Source organism: Lynx rufus, unplaced genomic scaffold (genome assembly GCF_022079265.1).
Source record: "Lynx rufus isolate CCGP_SWC_20201006 ecotype Redwood Valley unplaced genomic scaffold, mLynRuf1.p SCAF_2, whole genome shotgun sequence".
NCBI classification, from domain to species: Eukaryota; Metazoa; Chordata; class Mammalia; order Carnivora; family Felidae; genus Lynx; species Lynx rufus.
In genome coordinates, this window is record NW_025814834.1 from 70,423,668 (window position 1) to 70,450,126 (window position 26,459).

Here is a 26,459-nt window from a genome sequence, read left to right on the forward strand (position 1 = left end):
CTGCTCTAAATCAATGAATTTAACAAGAGGGAATTAGCATTGTCTTGGTCGGAGCACTTTCAGAGAACAGTGCAGGTGGCAGCCAGAATAAAGCAAGTTTAGGCCTGCAGAGGAGGTAGATAAAAAGACAGTATTTTCAATAGGTCTGACTGAGGAGAGGAGGAAGAGGGGGGTGGATGATGGCTGGAAGCAGTTGATAGAAGTTCAATTTTGTTTTTGAAAGATAATAAACATTTGAGCGTGGTTAAATGCTGATGGAAGAAATGAAGAGACCAAAGGGGTTGAAGACATAAAGGAGGGGAGTCCCCAAGGAGTTGGGAAAATGGATGGAGTCCAGAGACAGGTGCAGAGATTCATCCCTGGCATTGTGCTGACCAAGAATGAAGAAATTACTAATGTGATTTAGTACAATTTCATATAATGTATGCAAGTTTGTAGACGTTGCAGAAAACAGTACAGTGGCTTCATTTTATCTGCAAAGTGGGGTCGGGCCATTTGAAAATAACATAGTACCTCAACCATGTGCTTTAGAAACCCAGAAGAGTTGGCCCTTGACGTCGCCCACTTGAGGCTTAGTTGCTTCGGGCACAGCAGGTTACCCAACTGATTGACCCCGTTTATCAGCTTTTCCACAGATTCCTCACATAATTTAATTAATGAGCAACATATAGTAGTTAATGCAATTGAAACAAGTTTCTTGCATGGTCCATCCTTTTTCTTTTTTTATTTCATCATAATGAATAGTCCACAAAAAATACAGAGCACATCCTACGTACCTATCATGTACTAGGTACTGCATATACAATGATGCGTGAAATAAGTTTGAAAGGTACAGTCTAGACTGCAGCACTCCTCCCACATTATTGGCTTTTAATGCAAAGCCACATAGAGAAGCCCAGTCGGCATCCCCCAACCACAGTCCTATGAAATCCCATTTTGCTCCAAGGGGTGGGCAAAATTGCCAAGTTACCGTATGTACAAATGCTTCTCTGCACTATAGAGCATTAATAAGCTTATAAATTAAACTTGGCATTCAATAAATCTTGAATCAGTAAGTTCAACAGCTAGCCAAATGGAGAAGTGAAAGTCTAACCAACCTGCCAACACTTGGGTATGATCTTCCAGTACCTGTTGGTAAAATGATAAAAATAAATAAGCAAATAATATAATAATAACTAAAATATAAAAAGAAATAATAAGCAATTATAACACACTCTGTGACTCCACACAGGATTCCCTTTATCCATAATAGCTCCACACACAGAACCCACATAAAGAGAATGAAGAATTGGCTCCATCGTACTTAGAATTGTATATTTGTTTTTTGTTTTTTGGGTTTTTTTCTAGTTTTAGCTTTTAAGATGCCACAAGTATCTCTTTCCTGATGGATTATCCAAAGTTAAAATGAAATTTATTATGTATCTTATACAACTCATACCAAAACATCTATACTTGTTCTAAGATTAAATATAACATGTTGGAACAAAATGCCATGAGTATATGAAAACTGAGAGTTACAAGGGAAGTGGTTTGGCAAACTTAGTGTAGTTACAAGTACTCCTCCAGTTCCCTATCTTCAAGGACCACTTTTTAAAAAGGCACAAAAACAAGAAGTTCACAGGATGTCTTTTGTAAAACCTGCCATATCTCAGAAGTCATCCAGACCTTCTTTTAAAAAATAAATCTACAAATTCCACATGCCATATGAAAGTCTAACTTTTCTCTAGAAGATAGCCAGTATCAATTCCAGTTCAAAATCAAACTTGCAAAAAGCCCTCTATTGCTAGAAACCCATTTGTGTAGATCACCAAACTACAGCCTCAGGAGATCAATGGATTGTTCAGTTTCAAAGATTAAAGTGTGAAACAGAATTAATTTCACATATAAACAGCAGTTTTTAAGAAGATCTTTTAAGGTGAAAGATAGAAAGAGAGCATAGTGTTATATATTGTTATTTTACTAAGGTATGTAACCACCTTGAGGGAAACGATCTGAAGGAATATAATGTGCAATAGTTCAATTACAAAAAAAGGAAGAATATCGTGTATTACTTAAGCAGAGCAGGAAAGATTAAAAATAAACATGTATTTTAAAAAATCACAGAACTGATACTTGATTTTACACATTGAAAATTTTAAAAACAAACTTTGTAACTACATAATCAATTATTTTAATTGAGATTCCAGCAATATAGATTGTATTTCTTGTTTTTTTTCTTAGATGATAAAAAAGTCACCTTCTCAGATCATACATAGTTTCACGTTAGAAAAGTTGGAGATGGGAAAATATGGGGAATAAACGTTACTGTCTCTGTGGTTCTGCTCAAAATGTGTTGCGATGCCATAAGGATCAGTACAGGAGACAATGATTGATGTCCTCATAAACTCATACCTGCTTTAAAGGCTGGGTTAAAAATATGCTTGGCAATATGAAACTTGCTACACAGTTCCTTATACCGTTTCAGTTTTATCCATATTAAAACCAAAGGAATTTTAAGAAAGGAATTTTCTTGTGTTAATGCTATTAATTAAAAATGAGCATTTTATTTTTTAAGAAATTAAAATCCTGGAAGAAAACAAGGAATTGGAAAATGCTTTGAAAAATATCCAGCTGCCTAAAGAAGAAATTAAGAAACTTGAAGTGGATGAAATTAGTAAGATCTTATAAAAATTTCTCATTTACAAATATGAAGCTGAACACTTATCTTGCTTTTAAAAAAAAATTACAGGGTAAATATTATAGTCCAAACACTACAATATTAAAATAACTTAATTCAAGCAATCTTACTACTATAATAGAGTTTCACAGAATGTCTTTAATATGTTTGTAAATAGAGTTGATCTGATACTTTTCTATAGCTCCGCTTCAACCCTGATATTTTTTAAAAGTTTATCTGATTTTAATTTTAGTACGTGTGCTTCTAGATAAACAATAACCCAAGATTTCTAGTAATTTATAAATTTGACAAAAATACACAGTAAAAATCAACTTAAAACATATGCTCAATTCTTCATAATTAACTAGTTATAAATTTATTTTATGTTATATTGTAATTAAAGAAAATAAATAATGACATATAGTGGAATAAAGATTTTTCTTTTTTTTCCCAAGCTTTATGGTACAAGATGATTCTTCCTCCTCAATTTGACAGATCAAAGAAGTATCCCTTGCTAATTCAAGTGTATGTAATATTTTCTTTGGTGTAAAAACTATTTACTGAAAATATGTTAAATTAAATACACATTTATGAGATAGAATGAACCATTCTCCTTGGTAACAGTTCCTATTGATGCTGTTTTTATATATTCCTCAACTAATCAGAGTAAATAAAATATGGCTATTTAAAATAGAATGAGGAAGTTTGGGGATTTTAGATGGACTGGCTTGCATTTGCTGTCTTGAATTTCCTTTGTATGGCAAATTGCCGAATGTGTCAGAATACCTTTGAGATAGAGAAATTGCAGCCAAAAAATATTGTAAATCATCTTAATGTCTTATGTAAGTGAGTTAGAAATGAAATAAGGGAATGGAATACATTTAGTGGAATCACACCCAAAATCAGTGCTGACCTACACACAATTTGCTTAAAACACCATGCATTTTTTTTAGTATATCTTATGCCTGCTTTTAGCAAGTGGCAGGTGGCAGAAATGACGAAAAACCCACACATATTCCTTGAAATGCCAACCCTAGATGTATCCGTTTTGGGGAATAGGAGAGGCTGTGTCCCAAAACAACTTCCTTGTAGCAAACCTCTGGGAAAAGCCTGGTCCTCTCTTGATTTTGAGCCAGTTCTAATGCCACTGTTATTGAAATTTTATCATACAAATGTACTGGAAATACTAAAGGCAATTCTTAGCTACGATGAGAAGTTGAGTTTTACAAAGGAATCCAAGGTTCTTTTTTTTTTTTTTTTTTTTTCCTTTAGGTATGGTGGTCCTTGTAGTCAGAGTGTAAGGTCTGTATTCGCTATTAGTTGGATTTCTTATCTTGCAAGTAAGGAAGGGATAGTCATTGCCTTGGTGGATGGCCGAGGAACAGCCTTCCAAGGTGACAAACTCCTGTATGCAGTGTATCGAAAGCTGGGTGTTTATGAAGTTGAGGACCAGATCACAGCTGTCAGGTGAGCACCTCATTCAAACAGAAACTGGCGTGCAACAAAAGTCATGCAATCACTGTCGGGTTTCTCCATCTTTCATGATTTAATTCTTTTTGTTTGTTTTCCTAACTTCCTCTCAAGTTAACATTAATCTTAAAGAGATATTTTTGCCCAATATGAGAAAAAAAATAATGATAGACAAGAGCTAATAAATGTGTAGAAACAAGATTTATAGTGATAAATGACAAATACTCTCAGTGTTTCAGTCGTTCTGATATCCTTTCGTTGACTCACATGGCTCACAACTAGAAAAAAAAAAATTGTGTAACTCTAGGGATGGTCTATAGGAAACCAAACATCTGAATTTGCTCAAGCATTGTGGATTCTATCTCATAGACTTAGAAATGTCTCAAGATTTCCTCAACACCCTACACTTACAGATACTAAGCATTCTTTTGTAATTAACCTAGCTGTGAAGTTTAGCTGTGTTAGCATGAAAGTGTTTTCCTGTTTTCATTTGACAAAACATGCATTTTACGTAATACAAATTATATTATGAAAACATTCATGGGGAAGGCAGACCCATAACCTGAGTCCTTCCCAACCACATTCTCAACCATAATTTGCGTCTCCATCATCTTTTCTGAAACAAATAGAATATAGGCATCAAAATTGCTGTTTATTTGGAAACACTGTGCAGGATGCTTCAGGATATTTCTCTATAGTTGTTGGGTTTCTGTTATTATGTTGTGAGTATGTGAAGTCAGAGAACAGTAGTTTATAAATGTAAAAGCCAACACAGGCCAATTGCACCCTTAGTCGTGGATATATATGTGTGTGTAACGGCTTAAGGTCAGACATTGTTGCACAACAAAGAGCAATTTAGAAAATTCATTAGCACATTCCTTTTATCATCTTAATGTCACTGATAGTTACTGATTTCAATATAGCATACACAATGAAGATTGTATTTAACAGCAAGGAGGTGGGCCCAGACAACACTTTTCTGTGTTTTTGTCTCTAATCAAAGCAGAAGAGTTTAGACTCACAAGTAATTATTTTTAAAAATAGAAAAGTAATCATAACCCATATGTTTTCAAATTTTCCTTCCATTCTGTGAACAGTAATATACACACACTTCTATAACACAAAATATTCAATTAAAAACAGTCTATTTGAATAAAATCTGACAAACGAATAAGTAGATTATTAAATAACACTATGAAATCTCTAGGTGTCATTCACACCTCATTTCTAGGAGGCTCCATCTTTCTTGCTAATCCAGATTATTTGGCCTGTCTGCTATTAACCTATTTAGGATAATCTTCTGCCCGATGGAGAGACACAGAAGAGATAGCTCAAAGAAAAATCCACCACGAGATCAGTTTCTCACATATGAATGCCATTGTGGAAATATGAACACCATTGTCAGTATTATAGACCTAATTCTTTAAGGATTATTATTATTTTTTTTGGCACTGCAGGTCACATCTATTTTTATTTAAACCATGCAATAAACATCAAGGGTACGCAATCCTGGGACCACATCAAAAGACATGTAGATTATACCTCATTCGTAATTCAGTTACATCTTTTCCAAAGTTCGTAGCGCTAAACAGTGGTTTGTTCTGGCATTGGTTGAAAACCAAACTTAACAGAAGCAGCTCATCATCCCAATCTACCAATAACAACAAAGTGCATCATTATGTGTTTTGCACTTATTTACCACCAAAATTGCAGCATTTGTATTTAAGAATACCTCAAGAAACAGAGCAGATAGCTTCTTATCGTGTTTCTTGGATGGAATGAAAATCTAAACCTGAATCCCATGTACAGGCCTTAGCTAAAATTGTTATTTCTGCTGTTCAATATATAGGACATGAAGCCACAAATTGTACCAATTTTCACAATAATATAAATGTCTTTGGCATTTAGAATTGAAGATAGACCAGAGGCAGTTATTGGCTACCTTTACCTTCTCTGAGCCATTTTTAGGATGGAATCTAAAGAAAGTCTTCCTGCTATAGAGCAGGCATATGTTCACTCATTTGCTCAGCCATTCAACAACAGATCAAATATTAATGTATGCCATTGCAATCCACTCTGTATAAAACTGTGCAATTTTTATAATCTCTACTTTCAGTGCACTTACAATCTTTGTAAAATGGATAAACCCCTGGCACTCTGAAGGGACAGCATTGCCATTAGATGGAACTTTTACTAAACACCCTAGTGAACAAGGGGAGGCTGTGTGGCCCGTGCACAGCACGTGTGCAACAGTGGAGATGCCAGTTGAGGCTGGTCTGGCTTTGCTTGAAAGCGCCATTCTGCAAAAGTGAAAGGGAAGCCTTGGAACCGGGTGCTTTGAGAAAACAAAAGCTAAAAAGGATAGATTTATAATGATGATCCTGGGAATAATTCAACCGCATGTCTGCCAAGAAGTGTTTTAGGAATCAGACACTGAATGTCTGACATGGGAATTGGGATTGTAATCCCTTTATGGTAGCCCTCAAATTACCTTCCCACGAAAGAATGAAATTTATCCCCTTCAATCTCATATAGAATGCAATCTGGGCAAACTGTAAGAGACTCTTAAATACAGAGAACAAACTGAGGGTTGATGGGGGAGGGCAGTGGAAGAGAGGGGAAAATGGGTGATGGGCATTGAGGAGGGCACTTGTTGGGATGAGCACTGGGTGTTGTATGTAAGCGATGAACCACAGGAATCTACCCCCAAAACCAAGAGCACACTATACACACTGTATGTTAGCCAGTTTGACAATAAATTATATTTAAAAAAATAAAAACTAAATAAAATGCAATCTGACTAAAATTTTTACATACCAAAAGAAAATCATGTGTACCTATTTGGAAATGAGAGTAAATGCTAGAGTCAATAAATAGATTTAAACAAAGCAAAGCAGTGTTAAAAAAAAAAAAAAGCCACACAAGCTCACTACCTTGACTACACAAAAGAGAATGCTTCCAAGGAGATGTTTGTGAGGTCAAAGCACACACAAAACTGAGACCTGCTTTCCCCAGACTTCTCTGCAAATGGTACTTACATAGGTCCCACAAAACTTCGTTAGTTATAGGATCAGTTCTACTAATTTGGGGTATATTTGGCACGTTTGGCATTCCCACAATTTAAAATTTTTATATAACTTGAAGGTTAGTGGTGAGAAAAATCTATCATACTGTTATACCTGGCATCAACAAGAACATTTCCAAAATAGGATAATAATTGATCCCTAGGGTTCCAAATTGACCTTTGGAATAGGGTCATTTTTATGAGAGAAAAGTTGTGAAGTTCAGTTTAGCCTCCAAAATGCTTTTTCATTTGTTCCTAACATTTTTCTTCATTTAACCACATCATCAACAGTATTTCTGATAACTGTCTTTGGACGCGCTTCAGAATTTGGAGGTAAATTTTATAGAGCTTTGGTGGCCTTAAAGTGCTCGGGTTATCTAGCTAACCTTTAACCTAGCCCTGCCACATTAAGTGTTAATGTTTCATTTCCATGTTAACTATTGCACTATCATTTCCTGTAAATGTCATCCTTTCGGAATAAACCGAGGAAGGGAGCTGTTAAGAATTTCCTGCTCCCATGTATCACCTGCTATTTGCTTTTACCCCAGATGCAAGGCAATATGATTGCTAGCTTCCGGGAGATCATAAAATCGAAATTGATTTTATGGCTCAGAACCGTCTTCCAGCACGAGTGGCAAGATTTCTTTTTTTTTTTTTTTTTAACAAAGAGAGCGAACCTTCTCTTCTTTCATTTGGTTTGTGAAGTTTGTGGAAGAATTGCCGAAATGCCACAGTTTGCTGCACATTTTCTCTGTTTTATCATGAACAGCATCCACACAGGTAGCAACTTCCCGTTTGCTGCTGCATTTCTTCCCCGTAGACTCCTCAGTGTCCCTCAGAATCGGTGTAGGGTAAGCTGTGACTGACGGGGCTTCTTCCCATCTGTTTGTCCCGGGCATTTGCCCAAGTCCTCTGTGCATTGGAAACGTGCATGTTGAATCAATGCAACGAGCAAAATGGTTGCTGTGAAATCCCCTTAAGAAACTCCATTATTCAACTAATGAAACCACTACATCTTACTTCCAGAGAAAAATGACAAAGGACATTAACATAACTATAGGGAACAAAAAAAAAATGGTCTTTTTCTGGCGCTGCGTGTGCCACTTCGTTCTCCTCGCCTTCCCATTACTGTTGCATCCGGGTCTCTGCAATGGCTCATCCAGTTTGCTATTTTCTTCCACTGCTCCTGCTTCTCTGAGAGTTCCTGGAGTTCTTATCAAACCATCCCCCAAATAAATCACAATTGCTCTAGAACACCAATCCTCAAGGGGGCATGGGATAAATTAGCCTAAAATATTCCCATTTTCGCGCCGACTTTGCAAAGTTATATTTCTGAAGGCTTCCCATGACTTTTATTTAAAAGTTGTCCTTCAGCACGGTCTCTTACTCCTAAGAAGACATTTATTTTCAAAATAGTTTTCAAACGATGGCTCTTCTGTGATGAAACGCAAACGAATTATGACCATATCCTAAAAGATACATATCCATGCTGTGACAAACCGAGGGTTCCTAAGTATGGAATGGGAGAGGGATGGATATTTTTTTGCAGATGAAAGCTACCGAAAATGAGATGGCCATTATCATTAACATCTAAGCATTTAACACTGATGAAATTTAAGGCAACAACAATGAAAATCTTTTTTTCCAAAATCTGAGGATTTGGATATTTGGTCCTAGTTATGGTGCTAGTATTTCTTGTGTTACTGTAAGACTAGATCTTGACCTCTTTGAGTCTGGAGTAACTCACTCCCGCAATTAGGATACTAGACTTTCAGCCCTGAAAGTACGACTCAATAGATGTACAGTAGAGCCTAAAGGATCCTTTTTATGCTTTGCAGAAAACATGATCATATTCTTTTAATTATTTGTAAGTGCAGCATTATTATGCATGTGTTTAAACAAAGAAAATGAAGCGTTTCTATTAAATCTTTGGATTAAATATGCTTGTGTAATGAAGTAAATGTCATGTGTACACACTTAAAATTCTAAAAATTTGTTTCTTTTATTTTAGAAAATTCATAGAAATGGGTTTCATTGATGAAAAAAGAATAGCCATATGGGGCTGGGTGAGTTGTTTTATATGTTTTATGCCTGTTATTCAGTTCAGCAATCATAATTTTCTAAAGTGTTCGCTTATAAGGTTTCTCATGAAATGTTAATGTTGCAACATAATTTAATCTGTCAATGGAAACAGTCAGTTTGGGTAATCTAGGCTTTAAAGTGGTGGCTTTAAGTGTTCCTTTTTCCCAATCATTTAATTTCTTTCTTGTGTAGCAAATTAACTAATAATTGATACATTTTTACTTAATTTTTTGGTATTAGATTACAGTATCCTGAATTGAACTATGTTCATCAAAGGTTTCATTTCCTTTGTTATTTTGGAGTTAATAAAGATCTTTTAGAGTTCATAATTTCATTTTTTTAATGAAAAACTAAGCTAACATTTGCAATTATAGGAACTTTTAGAATACAAATTCCCTAGTACCTAGCCTATCCCAGTCATATCTTGGCTGTTTTGATTCTTTTTTTTTTTTTTTGTAATCAAATTATTTTACCAGACCTAACATTAATTTGTGCTAACTGGAGAGGAGTATAATTTAGTTTCTGAGTTATAGGTCATGGAGATAACTGCCCACGTTTGAGGAGCTGTGCAGGTTCTCAAAATACACATTAAAAGGAAGAGGCAAAACTTCCCAATCATGGGCAATGAAGTCACTGGAAAGTTTAGAGAAATATTGGAAAGAGTTTAGATTTGCCCATTATAAATTATGATAATTACCCTTCAAAGAAGATTTCCTGTTTCACTTTTTGGTCTGAATTTGTACATTTGCAAGTCAATTTGCAGCCGTTTGTGCTTGGGTTGTTTTTCTTGGCTGTTTTCTCTGAGAGCGGCCTGCACAAGATGGAGGGAATGAAACCCAATATTGAAGGGAATCTGCAGGCTCCGACTCAGCTCTCAGCTCAGTGACCAGATGAAGAGCTGTTATGAATTTGTGGAAAGTTGTTACTTCAAGCCATTTGGTCCTTCTTAAAACTATCAAATGTTAAATATCTAAACAGAATGGAATTCAAATGGGTGGAAATAAATGAAATATTTTTATAGTGAAATATTTCAGATAAAATCTCTCCATCCATTTTTATGAAATTTCCTAAGTAAATTTTCAAAAGATTCAAATTTCACGCGGAACACTTCCATGTAATCATTACCATTTCTCTTACACTTTTACTTTGCTTTTACTGCAAGCTCTGAAATAATCAGAAAGTGGAATTTTTAATTTCATTTCTACAACATCCTGGTATTAGTTTGGTAGAGAACCATCTATGTGGGATGATTTAAAGAACCCACTCATCACCTCAAAATACATCCATATCAGTCTGAAATTCTTCAATAAGGGATTCTCACGATGTCTGTGCAAATGCTTCTAGAAGAAGTAGTATATTAGGTCCCCTTTATTGCTTACTTTCCAACATGGCAGTGATTGCAAGCTAAACCCTGAGAACATGCGCGGAAGAGGGAAATAAGTGAACTGCCACCGGATGCAACGCATGAGCAACCCCTGAATCAACAGGGCCCAGAAGATCCTGAAGGAAAAAGACCTTAATACTATACTGTTATTTATCAATTATTTAAGAGTTATTTAACCCATCCATCCGATCACTGATTCATGTGTTCTTTCATGCATGTAGTACATTTTTATTGGATCTCAATTAGGTCTTTTTTTTTTTTTAATTTTTTTTTCAACGTTTATTTATTTTTGGGACAGAGAGAGACAGAGCATGAACGGGGGAGGGGCAGAGAGAGAGGGAGACACAGAATCGGAAACAGGCTCCAGGCTCTGAGCCATCAGCCCAGAGCCTGACGCGGGGCTCGAACTCCCGGACCGCGAGATCGTGACCTGGCTGAAGTCGGACGCTTAACCGACTGCGCCACCCAGGCGCCCCTCAATTAGGTCTTATATTAGGTTCTTTACAAGATGAAAAGATGAATAAGTTATAGCCCTGGCCCTCTGTTAGATAAAACAGAGAGCAAAAAAGCAATTGCTCAGCAACATTCCAAGTGTTAAGACAGACACAACTTACCGCGGAGAATACCAGGGAGAAGACTGGTTAATTCTGGCTATGAGAGCTAAGGGAAGATTCAGAAATGAGGTAGTGAAGATAGGTTAGTAGTGGGTCATGCCAGAGAATGGAGACAACATTGCCAGGGTCCGAAGGTAGCAATGAGTAGGGCACAGTTGGTCTGGATGCCTGAAACTTCAGAAGTGTAATCCATACATACTAAAGAAGGTGTAGGAAATTAGTTTGGATAGATAGGTAGCCAGATAACAGGAGGGCTTTTAGACTGCATAGAGAAGAATAGGCTCTCTCCGTGGCTTTGCAGACATTTCTCTTATTTTTCTATGTCTCCATCATCATTACACTCCATTTTTTTAAAAATGTTGGTGATTTTCAGGATCTGACCTTGGCTCTCATTGTTTTTCACTTCCTTGGTGACACCCAGGTAATTTCAAAAATGATGATGACAGTCAGATCCCTGCCACTAGCCCCCACCTCTCTTCTCAGCTCCACATTTCAAATGCTCACTGGTCATCTATCCCAAATCAACGTCTTACAAGAGGCTCAGGCTTAACTCACACAAGCTAAACTTGTTATAGTCTACTTAAAACAAGTCCTCATCTTTATTAAAGGGCCTCACCACACACCTAGTCACCCAAATAGTAAGTTCAGAGCTATTTGCAACTTCTCCTGCTCCCCAGCTCCAACACTCCAGTGGTTAGTAAGATCTATCAATTCTACCTTCAAACATTTAAATCTGTTCTCGTCATCCCCACAGCCAGTGCTTTAGTCCCAAGTTTCTTCATATGTTATTTAGATCAGACCTTCTCAAACTTTACCTTACATAAGCATCACCTGAAGAACTTATTGAAACAGGTTCTAGGGCCCTACCTCCAGGGATTCTGGTTCAGTACTCCCTGGGGAGGCCCGAGGATTTGCATTTCCCACAAGATCACAAGTGATGCTGATTCCTTTGGTCCAAGGACCATGGGTTGGGTAGTTCAGTTGCCTCTGAACTAGCCTTCCTGCTTTGACTTCACAAGCTGCAATGTTGCTAATGAAGTTATTGTTCCAAAACAGGAATTTACCATGTTGCTTTTCTGCTTATATGCTTGTACATTTTCTAATGTACACATCAACCTTGACCTGGTGCCCAAATATATTTCCTAGCATGCAAAGCCCATGACAAGCTGGCTGAAACCTGCTTTTCCAGCCTCATCTCTTTCCACTTTACCCCATGCCTTATGAATAATTTGACTCATGTCTGTGCTTCCTCACTCCTATGTTTTTGTGAATCCTGCTCCTTGTACCTGCAATGCGTCCATCTTCTTCCATCCCCCTCCTCTTCCTCTGAAATGGAAAACTCACTTATTCTTTAAAACCCAACTCAGACATGACTTTCTTTGTCCTCCGATAGTTCTTTTTACTGCTCTTCTGGGAATTACCATGGTTTATCTTGTCTGTCTATTGGTTTCTCCCATGAAAATGTAAGCTCATCGAGGGAATGGACTTCATCTGTTTCTAGATTTGTTTCTCAAACGTTTGGCATAATACTTGGCTATCTCATATATCGATGATGTTGTTTAAACTAAATTTAATCCTAGAAGTCAGTGTCCCCCCACATGTATCTTATTAGTACCAGGGGATTTTTCAGGAAAAGTTTATCTGGTCTAATAATTTGGTAAATTATAAAGTCTACATAATAGTGTGTGCTGGCTCTGTGAAGGAGAGATTTCGATTAACAGTATTACCAAAAAGTATTTGATTCCACGGATACTTTTTTGAGATGCGCTCTTGAAGTCAGTGGGGAATAGAATTGGTGTCTTAGGAAGATCCTGTTGGCTGCAGAGCGAAGGAAGATATGAGGTAGGAGAGGGAGTGAGCCAAGGAGCTAGGTGAGCAGTAATATGGGCAACCAATGCCCACGGCCTGAATTTAGGCAGCGAGGTATGAGGTGGGAAGAGGTTCAAGTGCTCTTTTCTAGTATAATAAGCAGGAGCCTGCAAGACAATGAAGACTGGAAAGAGGAAGATATTGAGGACGACCATGAGCATTGCTTAGCTATTATTGTGTTTCATATCAAGGAAGGAAATATCTGTTTGCATGAAGTGTTAGGCGCCAGAGTGGTCTGAGAAACATACTACAGCTAACCACATAAGTTTTTGGTAGTCAGTGGGTGAATAAGATGAAAATCCTGCATTTCCCTCCATTATCCTGATTAAGAAGGGGAGAAGAGGCATTTTTATCTTACCTTTTTATTTTTCTGGCTCACACAAGTCAAAGTCCAGGAGCCCTGTTTTTAGTTTTATTAGATACCCACTGTGCACCCAACACTATGCCTAGGGAGTGTCTGTTATAATTGGTTCTTAACTAGGCAATTTTGTCCCTCAGGGGACATTTGGCAATGTCTGGAGTCACTTTTGGTTGTCACAACTGGGAGAGTGCTACTGGCATCTAGTGAGTAGGGGCCAGAGATGCTGTTAAATATCTCACAATGCACAGGACAGCTCCCCACAAAAAAGAATTACCCAGCCTAAAATGTCAGCAGTGCTGAGGTTGCAAAACACTGGTTTATTTGAAGAAAAATTGAAGTAATTATTCTGACAATTGAAGAGCAGCAGGGGTTTTGCCTAAATTATTAGAATAACAACCTCATTTATGGGCCTTGCTTTGTTAATATAGGCCTAGCCAGGTGGTGTTGAATAAGCATTAGTTCATGATTTAATCTTAGTTCCTTTCTCTTCCAGTGACTAATTATAAGCAATTTGAATTGCTATGTGCGATCAGCGATGTAAAAGTAGGACAAATGCACCTCTAATGAGACTACATTAGACTCCAAACTTAAAGTTCCCCAAAGAGGTTTGCCCTAGTGCAAGGACAGAGAAGAAAGTCATGGGTTGTAGAGGAAGGTGTCCTCGCTTTGAGTCCCGGTTCTGCTGTTTCATGACTCCAAAAGTCCTCTATGTTCACTCTGAACCTCAATTTCCTCATCATGAAATGCAGCCCTGATTTCCTCACCAAGTCACTGTGAAGATTAGCTGAGTTAATAGGAAAGTCATATATTCGTCAAATATTTAGTCTATTCCCTTCTGTGTTCCAGGCCCTATTCTCAGGGCTTGGGATACCTTTGGTCACAAGACAGATGAAAATGTCAACCTTTGTGGAGTTAGGAATGGTTGGGAAGAAAAACAGCAAGCAAGATAAATAAGTAAAATGAATAAAATGTTAAATGATAAAATGCCCTGGTGAAAACCAAGCCAAAACAAGAAAGGAGCATGAAGCAGGTTGGTGCAATTATAGATGAGAAGGACGGGTGAGACTCTTTGAGTTAAGACTTGAAGTGGGATATCCGGAGATATGTTCTAGGCAGTGTTCTAGGCAGAGTTCTAGAGTGTTCTAGGCAGAGGGCAGCAGCATTTGTGAAGGTCCTGGGACTAGATCATGCTTGGAGGCTCCAGAAAACATTAGGAGAGCCAACAAGCAGAGGGACATCTGAGGTGGGAGAAGGGAAGCAAAGTTGTGGGTCCTCAAAGAAGGTCACAACAGCCTTGGCCATATAAACATTAACTATCTATTATTATCGCCTGTAGGTAAAATGTTCCAATATACATTATGGCTCACATAAGAGTGTTCTATAAACCCTTCAAAATTCTGTGCCCTTCTAAGAATGTTTTTAAAGATATCCTTCATTTAAACAAAATGGCAAGGCATCTAAGTGCAAAGGACAAAATTCTAGAATTCTCATGGCCAATCTGCTCCGTGGGTTCCTTTCTTGCGACAGCCACCCACTCTGCCTTGGAGCCCCACCCATGGGAGAGCAGAAAAAAGTCAACTCGGGTTTATTTTATTTCCTCTTCATTTCTACAATAGGAATAGCTTTTCTAAGCTGCCTGAGAATTTAAAGAACACCTACTTTTGTTGTGCTGCTGCTACACCAGTTTTGCTCTTACAAATTCCTAGAGACAATTTGTATTCATCCTGCAAACACGGAAATTTTATTTAGATACAGCATTATTATCTAATCACTGGGTAGATACAGATTCATAACTTGTAAGATTTCAAACAGAAATGTTCAAAACCCTTTTCTTTTTTTTTTTTTTTTAATTTTTTTTTTCAACGTTTATTTATTTTTGGGACAGAGAGAGACAGAGCATGAACGGGGGAGGGGCAGAGAGAGAGGGAGACACAGAGTCGGAAACAGGCTCCAGGCTCTGAGCCATCAGCCCAGAGCCCGACGCGGGGCTCGAACTCACGGACCGCGAGATCGTGACCTGGCTGAAGTCGGACGCTTAACCGACTGCGCCACCCAGGCGCCCTCAAAACCCTTTTCACTACATAGAAGCGCCTTTGATTTCAAATCTTGTTTCATGCTATTTCAGCGGGACCCACTGTTGTTACTTGTAGTGAACACAGTTTTCCAATAAAACCACAAATGATAATATTTCTAACTCAGGCTTACTTTACTGTCTTTGAACCTAAAACTGAAAGAAAGAAGGAAAGAACTCCCGTTTCAGTAATAGTCATTGCTAACCTACTAATTAAAACAAATCATTTTTATAAGTGAAAATTTTCACTTACCCAAAAGATTTTTAAACCCAATGTTCCTTCCATTTTTAAAATATATTTCCCCTATTAAAACACGTTTTAGTCTTCTTTAAAGAGGCCATGATATAATTGGAGATGCTTCTATTCTGTGTTTTGTAGCCAAGGGTCCTCCATAAAATTCTTCAGAACTGGAAACCTACAACTGTAAACTAGTCAAAGAATTCTTCCTTGAACTCATCAATTCAGCAAGATTGTTTAGCTTACCACCCCCCCCCCCCGCCCCATACCATGTATTTCACAGGTTAAGAATAGACCCTTGCTGGGGCACCTGGGTAGCTCAGTCAAGTTAAGCAGCTGAATATTGATTTCAACTCAGGTCATGATCTCACAGTTTGTGAGTTCGAGCCCCACGTCGGGCTCTGGGCTGAGAGTCTGGATCCTGCTTGGGATTCTCTCTCTCCTTCTCTCTCTACCATCCCCCCTCTCAAAGTAAATAACTAAGCTTTAAAAAAAAAAGAGAGAATAGACCCTTGCTACTGACCTGCCCTCACTACCATGTCGGTCTGTCTGTCTGCCTGTTGTCTCTCACTCTATAAAGCTCTCCCACTCACTCTTTCACCCTCTTTCTAAAGACTGACTTTTCTGTGGCAAAGGGTGATAAGATCTGCTGATCTAGGGGAATAGCTCCCAGAGGCTTGTGGTTATAAGGTCCTAAGTACAAGACACATTACATTCCTAGTTGGAAAGTCCCACTGTTCTCTTGTGACTTGTGGGAACCTTCCTGTGTTGGGGCAAGAATATGCACTGAGAATCACTTCTTAATCTAGCACACACATTTTGGAGGGCTCAGGACCCAGGGCACTGTTTAGTCCACATTCCCAGGAGAAGCATCTCTCTCAGGCATGTTTCTACCTTTGACTTCCAGGGAGAGATGCCACCTTATTGTGTTCTTTTCTTCAGTTTTAGGAAAAGGTTCAATATCCAGGTGACACAGGCAGACATCTCCTGTTGTCAGGGTCACACTTGTGAACCATCTATTTGATTCCTTGGGGAAGAAACTTGATGAGAGTTAACCCTACTCCTGACTGTGCCATTTGTATCCCCTTTTGCATGTCTTTGTTCTTCCATTAAATTTGTGGGGGGCTATGTAAGACTTTACAATGGCTTTTCCTCCTTTGAGCTGCTTTGCCAGAAATCTTCAGAGCAGAATATATAACACTACATTATACCCAAATTCTGGCCATTTCTTCAATATCCAGAAGATTCATATGTCCTTCCCTTATTGTTCTATTATGAAAACAAATAAGTTAATACACAGATGTGAGTTCTGCCTCTTGGGACTTTTGCAAGCTGTGAGAAGTATCTCGCTTTTCCATTTGGGCAATAATCTGCTTTCTTTGTGCATTTCTTTCAAGTAAAATCCTGGTTTTGCTCTGGCAAGGTCTTCATTGGAAAAATATGGAGGAAAGAATTTTGGCAGAAAAATTACAATTATAAATATCTCTTAAACTGCCCCTGCCATGCTCTGATTAGCACACCAAGTATTTTTAGTTTACTAGGGGTGAAATTATGCTGTGTCAGGTGGAAGTCACTGCCAAGAGTGCAAGATAGACATTTAGTCTACCCCATGCACATCCCCGGCGCCCATGAGTACTTATTGTGAGAGGAGTTGCTATAAAACTATCTTGGAGAGTTTCTGAAAGCAAATCTGGGACTGACTTGCAATGATGTCTCCACAGTCCTACGGAGGCTATGTTTCATCACTGGCCCTTGCTTCAGGAACCGGTCTTTTCAAATGTGGGATAGCAGTGGCTCCTGTCTCCAGCTGGGAATATTACGGTATGGAAACATTTCATAAATGTTGCTGCGAAAACATTTAACACATAATTACTCTATATTTGAGGTTGCTAGGAAAACAAATTATGCAGTAAAATTCACCCCAGCTTCACTGGGGAAAATATAATCTATAAACGAGGTTGTTTATATGATTCATTATAATCATGTTGCAGCAATCAAAGAAATCTTAAGAATGAGGAAGGACTCTTCTAAAACCCAGTATGTTAGCCTCTCCCCCAACACCTTGTGCCTCCTGCTAAACCAAACCTCTAGAACCAGAGCCAGCTCTTTGTTTTCGCAGGCACACAGGTGCAGCAGGTCTGGCTTTTAAGCACATTGTATGCAAAGTTAGGCAGAGCCACCGCTATTCACCTCCACACCACAGTTTGCAGCTGCCAGTTCCTTTGCTCCAGAAATCAAAACAAAACAAAGCAAAATTTGTTGAGAAGTACACCTCCCGTGTGTGCCTGTTTTTATGATTAACATTAACGCAGGATGATCAGTCGGAATTAACTCTAATAATTGAACAAAAATTAGCTTTCATCAGATCCTCGTCCCTGTGCTGGGACAGAAATGAAGCCACTATAACTTGGAGGGAATCTTTATTCAGAAAAAAAAAAGTGTGTGTGTGTGTGTGCGTGTGTGTGTTGGGAGAGGAGGATTTGGGGGACACAGTTCTACCCCACATTAAGACACCAATAAAAGTACTAGAGGCGGCTGCATTTGTGATTTCTTTTAAAATATAATGAGGTCATCCCATAAGGTCCTCCCTAGCTCAACATTTCCTCCCCTCCCACCCCTCCCCACCCTGCCCCCACTGAAGGCCTTTGGGTAGAAGAGAAAAAACTTAAGAGCATCCTTTCTCGTGTTAGCTGTTCCTGTTTCCTCCTTTGCTTCGCCAGCCCTACTGAGGCAAATTGCAGAGCAAATGACTTGGGTGGAGCATTACAGTAAAGGAAAGCAAGAACCTTCCTCAGCAGCTCCACAGGGGAAAGTGGTGAGCAGTTCTCAAACTGAGGGGTCTTGCTGGTTAGTGAAATGAACCATTTCACACGCAAACAACATGTTCTTATATGTTTTACAGCATCTATCTACACGGAGCGATTCATGGGCCTCCCAACAAAGGACGATAATCTCGAGCACTATAAAGTAAGCATGTTCTGTTTAATTTAGGTCATTAACTGAGTTCCAGTACGTGCCACATACTTTTGAAGCAGTCATTCAGAGTTTACACTTTTGCTGGGGCCCCAGGCAAATGCGATGATCTTTTGTTAGCTGCAAAACACCTCCCTAGAGAGAAATTTACTCTCTTTGGATTCTCTTCTTTCTTTCCCCATCCTCCCTTCCCTCACCTCCCTTTTCCCCATCGTGCTGCCCACCCCCAACCCCCACACAGCTTGAGCGGGCATCATCTATGCCTAAGGTCTCACTCATATGTAACATATGACACATAAACTTTCCGTTTTTCAAACTAGGAATCAGATGGAAGTAATGCAAATGATGATGAAAATGTGTTGCTCTGACTCTTAAATATTTATCAACCAAAGCAATACATAATTTCAGTATTGGTGCTAAGTCCATCGCACAATGATTTAGCTAGTTTTCTATTAGAACTTGCAGCAACTAAAATGTTAATTTTTCCTCTTTTCCAGAATTCAACTGTGATGGCAAGAGCAGAATATTTCAGAAATGTAGACTATCTTCTCATCCACGGAACAGCAGATGGTGAGGTTTAAGCAAGACTCTTACACATAAAAATACTGAGCCAACATCACTTTGTTTAAGAAACATTAAGCATCCTCCTATGCCTATGCTCAGGGTCAGTACCTAAGAGTCAGGGACATTTCCATAAATGAGTGTGATTACTCACTGCTGACAATGTCAACTGCATGACTAGATAATTGTCGGTGTTCATTTCCAGGCGGTACATTGTCACTCTGTGCTTTCTGGTATTTAGCAGCACTTTAACTCTCTCTCTTTGTTGCAGATAATGTGCACTTTCAAAACTCAGCACAGATTGCTAAAGCTCTGGTTAATGCACAAGTGGATTTCCAGGCAATGGTACATAATTTCGTTTTACTCATGTTCACGGCCTTAGACCCGTAAGCTAAAAGGAAGAATCTTATTTTTTGATTATAATTATTACTTTTTACTGAAACCTGGCAAACTGGCTGTAGGGTAGAGTGGGCAGAACATTAGCAGATGGGTCTCAGATCTTTCATGAACTCCCTGAAGGACACTAAGCAAGCCATGTCACCTCCGGGGATCCTAGTTGAGTCATATATGAAATAAAGGCATCCGTGAGATGAGCTGATCTTCTAGCTCGAAATCCAATAGTTCTGCGATCCTGCTTACATAAGTGTAGCTACATACTTAGAGTCCCCACAAAGGCCGGGAGACCCAAAGAAGCTAAAAGTCTCTGTTTACCCAGTAAGAAGCAATCATGGAATGTTACCAGAGGCTTCTGAGGCTCCCGGAAGTCAGGCGGCTCCGCTCAGAGAGCCCTTTCATCTGTGTGTTCTCAGCACCTGACACATGCCTGGCCCAGCACACGAGCTGGTGTTTTCACCGAGCGAAGGAATGAATGAGCTAGCTGTAAAATCAAGGTTGCATGAGGAATAGGAAATGACAGCAGAGAGAAAAGTAAGGTGAAAACCACGGCAAGGGAGACAACCCCTGACAGCTGTTTCCCCCCTTCGGTGAGCATAAGTTCCCCCTCACTTGCTTTTCCTGAATAAGAACCTAGAAAAGGAAACCCTCATTTTTGGAAATTTGGTTTTTAAAAATAATTTACAAAAGCGGACGTGAGGTTTTTCTGGTCTTTTTTATTGTGACCCTCCCCCCCCCAACATAAATTCACCTGATGAGTATATGGAGCATTCCATCACAACCACGATCTACCTTTATTCAGTGAAAACAATCATCTTACCAGCATCTCCCCAACAATGAAGTTTAAATTTATAATGCCGTCTCCCTGGGTGTTTTTAATGATACTATGTTTAACTCCTATAAAAGGTGTTTACAGTTATATGTGTTGTGGATTTCCTGCAGCAGACAGGAATTGGATTCAGAGGCTAAAAGCCTCGTGGAATTTTTGAGCTAGAAGGAGCCTCAGAGGAAATCAAATCCAACCTCCTCATTTTTCAAATGAAGAAACCAAGCTCCAGAGAAGCAAAGTAATAGACCCAACATACCAGCTCTGGAGCCCATGCCTGCCTCCGGATCCCCCCCCCCCCCCCCGGGATGCTGGCCACTGTTAAAGCTCAGCCACCAAGATCTAAAATCTCAGCTTAAAGAATGTGAGAGAATAGTGAGGGTTAATAGAAGGCTTTCATACCTTCCTGTTCTAAATGCTTACGTGTAAGCTAGTTTAGTTATTTAAGCGTGCTTAAGTAGAATTTCAACCACAATATTAGAAAATTTACCAGGACCTGAGAGCATGAGTAAGTCAAAGCTAGATGCATCGTGTGCCTGTGGTTGTAACAGAGGCTTCTGTCCTTTGTGTTTCAGTGGTACTCTGACCAGAACCATGGCATTTCCGGCCTGTCCACGAAGCACTTATACACCCACATGACCCACTTCCTAAAGCAGTGTTTTTCTTTGTCCGACTAAAAATGATGCAGACGCAAGCCTGTATCGCAGTCTGAACACTTCATATAAATGCCTCCGACCATTTGCTTGTTTTACTCTTTCTGCTGTTAAATCCTGGTACAAACAAACAAATGAATGACGTTCTAAAGGCTGGCAGAAAATTAAAACTCAGAAGTTCAACCTCCTAAAGATTGTTTACATTTTCTGGCACTCTGTGAAAGAAGAGGAAAGGCAACCATGCCTTTCGCTTTGGACACAATGTTTCATCACCTGTTTATTTGCGGAAAATAATAAAGTCAGAAGTTAAAGTGCTATTATTTTGTCTGTGTGAATTAATTTCAGACTCCGGTTTTATTACAGAAAAAAAAATGCTTACACTAAGCAAGCACATGAATAATATTAGGTGGTTATGGAGGAGAAGAACCCAAGAGTTTGGGATTTTTGTAATTAGAATTCCAGATGCTGGAATGAGTAGCTCAGGGTATGCAAAAGCATTGTTCAGAAATCAAGTTTGAGATGCATTCTGCAGAGTCATCCTGATGTTTACACTCTATGCTGTCCCTCCAAGAAATGTTTCTTACATTTCTCCCAAATTTCTTCAATGTGGCCAAAAGCATTTGACAAGGATAAAGTCTGAATTTTAAATTCAAGCTCCTTTTAATAAATGTTTCAAATTTGGAAACATTTCTATTTTGTATCTCTTCTAAGAATTAGTGATGCTAACTGCCTGCAGATTACTGAGCCACACAAAACTAAAACAGCAAAAAAATTAAATAAAATGGAGATTGACAGCCAGAAAGGAAAAGTGTTGTATCGATGAGATTTTTCTGGGGTTTGAATTCTACATTATCGAGCTCATTTTGAAGAAAGAAAAAAAAAGCCATAATGCTTGCAATCGCGAAGGTGATACTCCACCAGTAACAGTCCCCATCAATTGGAAACTTATGGGAGGCTTCCATCACTGTGGTTGCCACAGAGTTAAAAAGATCCAGGTCACCGAAGATATTTCTTAAATGAATGTTGGAAGTGGCCATGAAGCCACTCCCTAGGGGACTTTTCATTGATGTGTTCCCTGGCACTAGATTGCTCTAGATGATTTCTCCCCACCTCTAGCTTGATTCTTCCTCATTGCAGGCAGAAGACCATTGTCCCTTCTCTCATGTTCTATAACCAGAAGAACCAATCCAGGCATGGAGCATTACAGCAGGAAGGGGCCTCAGACCATAGACCACAGACTTTTCTAGAATTGTCACATATTTCTTTGTCCAGCTCTCTCTCCACTACTGCTTTCTGAAATCATGTCTCCCACACAGGCCACATAGAGCCACCTCACCTTTCAGGAAGGGGTGCTTTGTCACGGGGCTTGGGTAACACCCACACAGATTCAGAATGGGCCATCGCCCCTCCTCCCCACATCTATGCAACTGCTGATGCCCTGCGGGGCAGAGAGAAGCTATTACCTCCCCGTTTTGTTCTGCGTGGAACAGCCTCCGAAGCAAGCCAAGATTTTCTCGTAATATTCTCATCATCCATTCTCCCCAACTGGGGGAAAAGAATAAGCAACGGTTCTTTCCTGATACCCTATCAAGGGAGACAACAGAGCAAGAGCAAAGAATAAGAAAATCTCGTTCCTTCAATGTCTTTTCTGCCTTTGTGGAATTTGCAAAGCTGTAATTTAATATCAACATGCAGTAAGTGGTCTCCCACCTCACGCCTTTGTCCCCACTGCCACAGAGGCCGCTTCTAAAAGACAAACCGAACTGTGTCATTATTCCAGGTGGAAGCCTCCAGTATTCTCCACGGTCTACAAAATAATATTGTAGATATTAAATGTAGAATATTTCCCTCATCACAGAAAGTGCTATTGGATGATGCTATCCTCGGAATCTTCACAGACCATATCTGGGAACATAGCATATGGTGGAAGCTCACTGATTGATAAATGAGCGAATGCCTCTGTGTTCACGGAAGATTCATTTTTCTCCATCACTGTTGCTAAAGCCTTCCCTGACCTCCCCAGGTAGGGTCATCCAGGTGCTCCTCAGGACATTCAGCATATGTTTATGTATTCATTCATTCATTCATTCATTCAACAAGTATTTGTTGAGTCTATCTGTATACCAGTCACTGTGCAAGACTTTAAGGATACAGTGAAGAGCAAGGCAGTAATTTGCGAGGCAGGTGTTTTGTTTTTGTTTTGTTTTTAATGTTCACATTTTATACAGCTTTACTAGATTCTTCTTTTGAGGTAGAAGATAAAAGATACATAAATTACCAAAGGGAAAGATTTAATAGGAAATACCAAACCAAAAGGGAAAATTAAAAACATCTTTCCTTTTCTATTTGTAGGAAGCGAATTGTAGTAATAATTATCCTTTGACCACATTTTATTCCTATATATGAGATTTGGGGAGGAGGGTGTCCCAACACCCTAACTAATGCTGCAAACTATCATCATGCTTCATAGATCACAAACTTGAGATTTTCATTCATCCATTTGACACATATAATTGCAAGCCACTGTTTTAGGTACTAAAGTTGACCCTCCACCTCCCCAAAATACATGCATATTAAACAAAATGCAGGCTTATGGGCAAAACCTAAAGCCTTATAAAGGTGAAAAATGAATGTAACTACAATGCAAGTTCAAATGGTATCAGTGCTATAGGGGTGGGATTCTAACATGTGTAAGAAGGAAGCCGTAAAAAATTTCATCATCTCAAAATGACCTCAAATGTTAGCCCTCCAATGCTAGCCTTAAAGCTATTTTAAAAGGTTTCAAAATTCTAGGTGACTATCTCATATATCCTGACGTGAATGAGAAAGAACTAGTAAGAAAATGGGTATTTTGTTAAATTTAACATAAATGAGGGAACTTGCATTGAGGTTTAGAAAAAAAAAATATTAAGTCTACCCAAAAGCATAAAATGTATTAATTATTTCCTTCCAGAAACACTTTTTGAATACTTATGCTTTGCATGGCAGTACTCTAGGTACTGTAGGGCTTACAAAGAGGAATGTATGTACAATTTCTCCATTTCTAGACTGTTTCAGTAAAGGCGACTTAACGAATCTGATTTTCCCAACATTTGAGCATTTTTCAGAAACTGACAGATCTTTATGCAAATGTTGTTGCCAAGCTGTTTGTAATGGTGAAATTATACTTTGACAGTAACTCTTTAAAATATATTAAACCCAGCTAAGGTTTTTTTGGAAATGTTGCCAATTAAGTGACTTTAATGAGCTTCTTGATGGTAATGTAATTAAAATTCAGATGTTCTAATTGTAAAAAAAAAAAAAATTACAGTTCTGGGAAAGTTAACAGTAAAATAAGCAAATGTAAAATGAATTAGGACTAATTTAAATGGTGATTATGTGGTCTTCTGGGAAGATTTTACCAAAACAATGCTTTCAATTATGCTGTTTGTAAAGAAGAAAGAAGACACCTAACAGATATTTTAAATTTATCCAATAAAGCGGAGATTTTGAGTTTATCCAATAAAACAGATTAAAAAATTCTGATCATGGTGAATCATTCTCAGCCGTGAAAGAATTGCTAAAACACCCCTTGGCATTATGGACAGGCACCTTGACAATCTGAAGTAGAATGTGTAATTCAGGGAGAAGTAAGTGATTGGACCTTCCCAAGCTATTCATGGGGAAAACGTTCTGGCTCCTAGCAAAAGTCTCTAATGGCCACCTGCTCTGATTATTGGCATGCAATACTAACATGCTGGTCACAAACTCTTCTTTTTGACACACAGGTAATATATTTGGCAAGCTAGAGCAGCATAATTTCACCCTATTGGCCTCCAATTAATACTCCATTACTTACTCTACTTATTTAAAAAATTGCTTTGACAGACTGTGTTTTAACAAATATTTGTTGGTACAGCATTACATACCTTGTTCTATGGTTCTACAGAATCTGTAACCTGTGAATAAGAAAGAGCAGCAATCTACCAAAGGGCATGCCACCATGGTTTGACAACTCATCCTCCTTCTTTCATAAGTAATGTCCATTGGCAAGCAAAGACAGGAGCATCGTTGCTAGCCATTAATTATTAGGGGCAGGAATTTTTCTCACTGCTACAGAGGGTGAATTTTTGAAATGAATGTCTTAATGAAACATTTAAGATGATATAAAAATCATTCATATGTTAAAATCTACTATCGATTCACACATACTCAGTTTGCTAATTGAAACATCCTTTCCAATATTCATGAACACAATCGAAATTTTAGATCTGTCATAGAATTTGCTTATATCACATCAGCATTAAGCTAAATTTTCAGTTTTGAGAGGTGATAAAAAGCAATGATGCTTTAATATACGTAAGCACTTCATATGGTGAAAGGAAGTAATGCCGCTGTCTGAAGATAAAAGTAATACTTTGCAGTGTTACAAGTTCCCTCCTATCAAATAAAACACAAGGTAGCTCATATGTGAGTTCTTTGAAATATAATGTGTTCATTATAACTTATTTTAGAGATAGTGGGCTTTAATAGGTTAAGTGCACAGATATAAAAGTAGATTACCCGGTTTGCATCCCAACTCAGTAACATATTCGCTGTGTAACGTTGCTCAGTTTTCGCGAGTTCTTTCTGCTTTGGTATCCTTATACATGAAGTTCCAGGGTAATAATAGTTCCTACCCCATAGGGTTGTTTGGAGGTTTAACTTAGTTGTTATTCGTAGAGCTAACAGCGTCTGACATGCAGTAAGCGTTTTGTTAGAGTTTGCTAGATACATAAGGTAAACCACTTTTTAGTTGGCATTTTCAATAAATTAATTTTAAAGGAATTAATAGTCTGATCTTTATTGCAGCATTATTTGTAATAACCAAATTATGGAAGCACACCAAATGTTCACTGACTGATAAATAGATAAAGATGTGGTGTGTGTAATGGAATATTACTCAACCATAAAAATGGATGAAATCTTGCCATTTGCAACACCATGGATGGATCTAGAGGGTATAATCCTAAGTGAAGTAAGTCAGTCAGGGAAAGACAAATACCTTATGATTTCACTCATATGTGGAATTTAAGAAACAAAACAAAAGAAAAAAGGAAAAAGAGACAAACCAAAAAACAGACTCTTAAATATAGAGAACAAACTGATGGTTATCAGAGGGGAGGTGGGTGGGGGTACAGAGGAAATAGGTGAAGGGGATTAAGAGTACATTTATCATGATGAACATGGAGTAGTGTATGGATTTGTTGAATCACTCAATTGTAT

General features: G+C 38.4%; 1 protein-coding gene across 1 annotated transcript in view; it reads left to right on the forward strand.

Annotated features, from left to right (window-relative positions):
• FAP (fibroblast activation protein alpha) overlaps positions 1–21,239 on the forward strand; it is a 73,529-nt gene extending 52,290 nt beyond the window's left edge. The window contains 9 exon segments of the mRNA XM_047085707.1: positions 2,555–2,653; positions 3,112–3,181; positions 3,929–4,123; positions 9,202–9,256; positions 17,531–17,630; positions 18,712–18,776; positions 19,280–19,352; positions 19,615–19,688; positions 21,138–21,239. Coding sequence (XP_046941663.1) covers positions 2,555–2,653; positions 3,112–3,181; positions 3,929–4,123; positions 9,202–9,256; positions 17,531–17,630; positions 18,712–18,776; positions 19,280–19,352; positions 19,615–19,688; positions 21,138–21,239 — 833 coding nt within the window.
• The last annotated feature ends 5,220 nt before the right edge of the window (positions 21,240–26,459 follow it).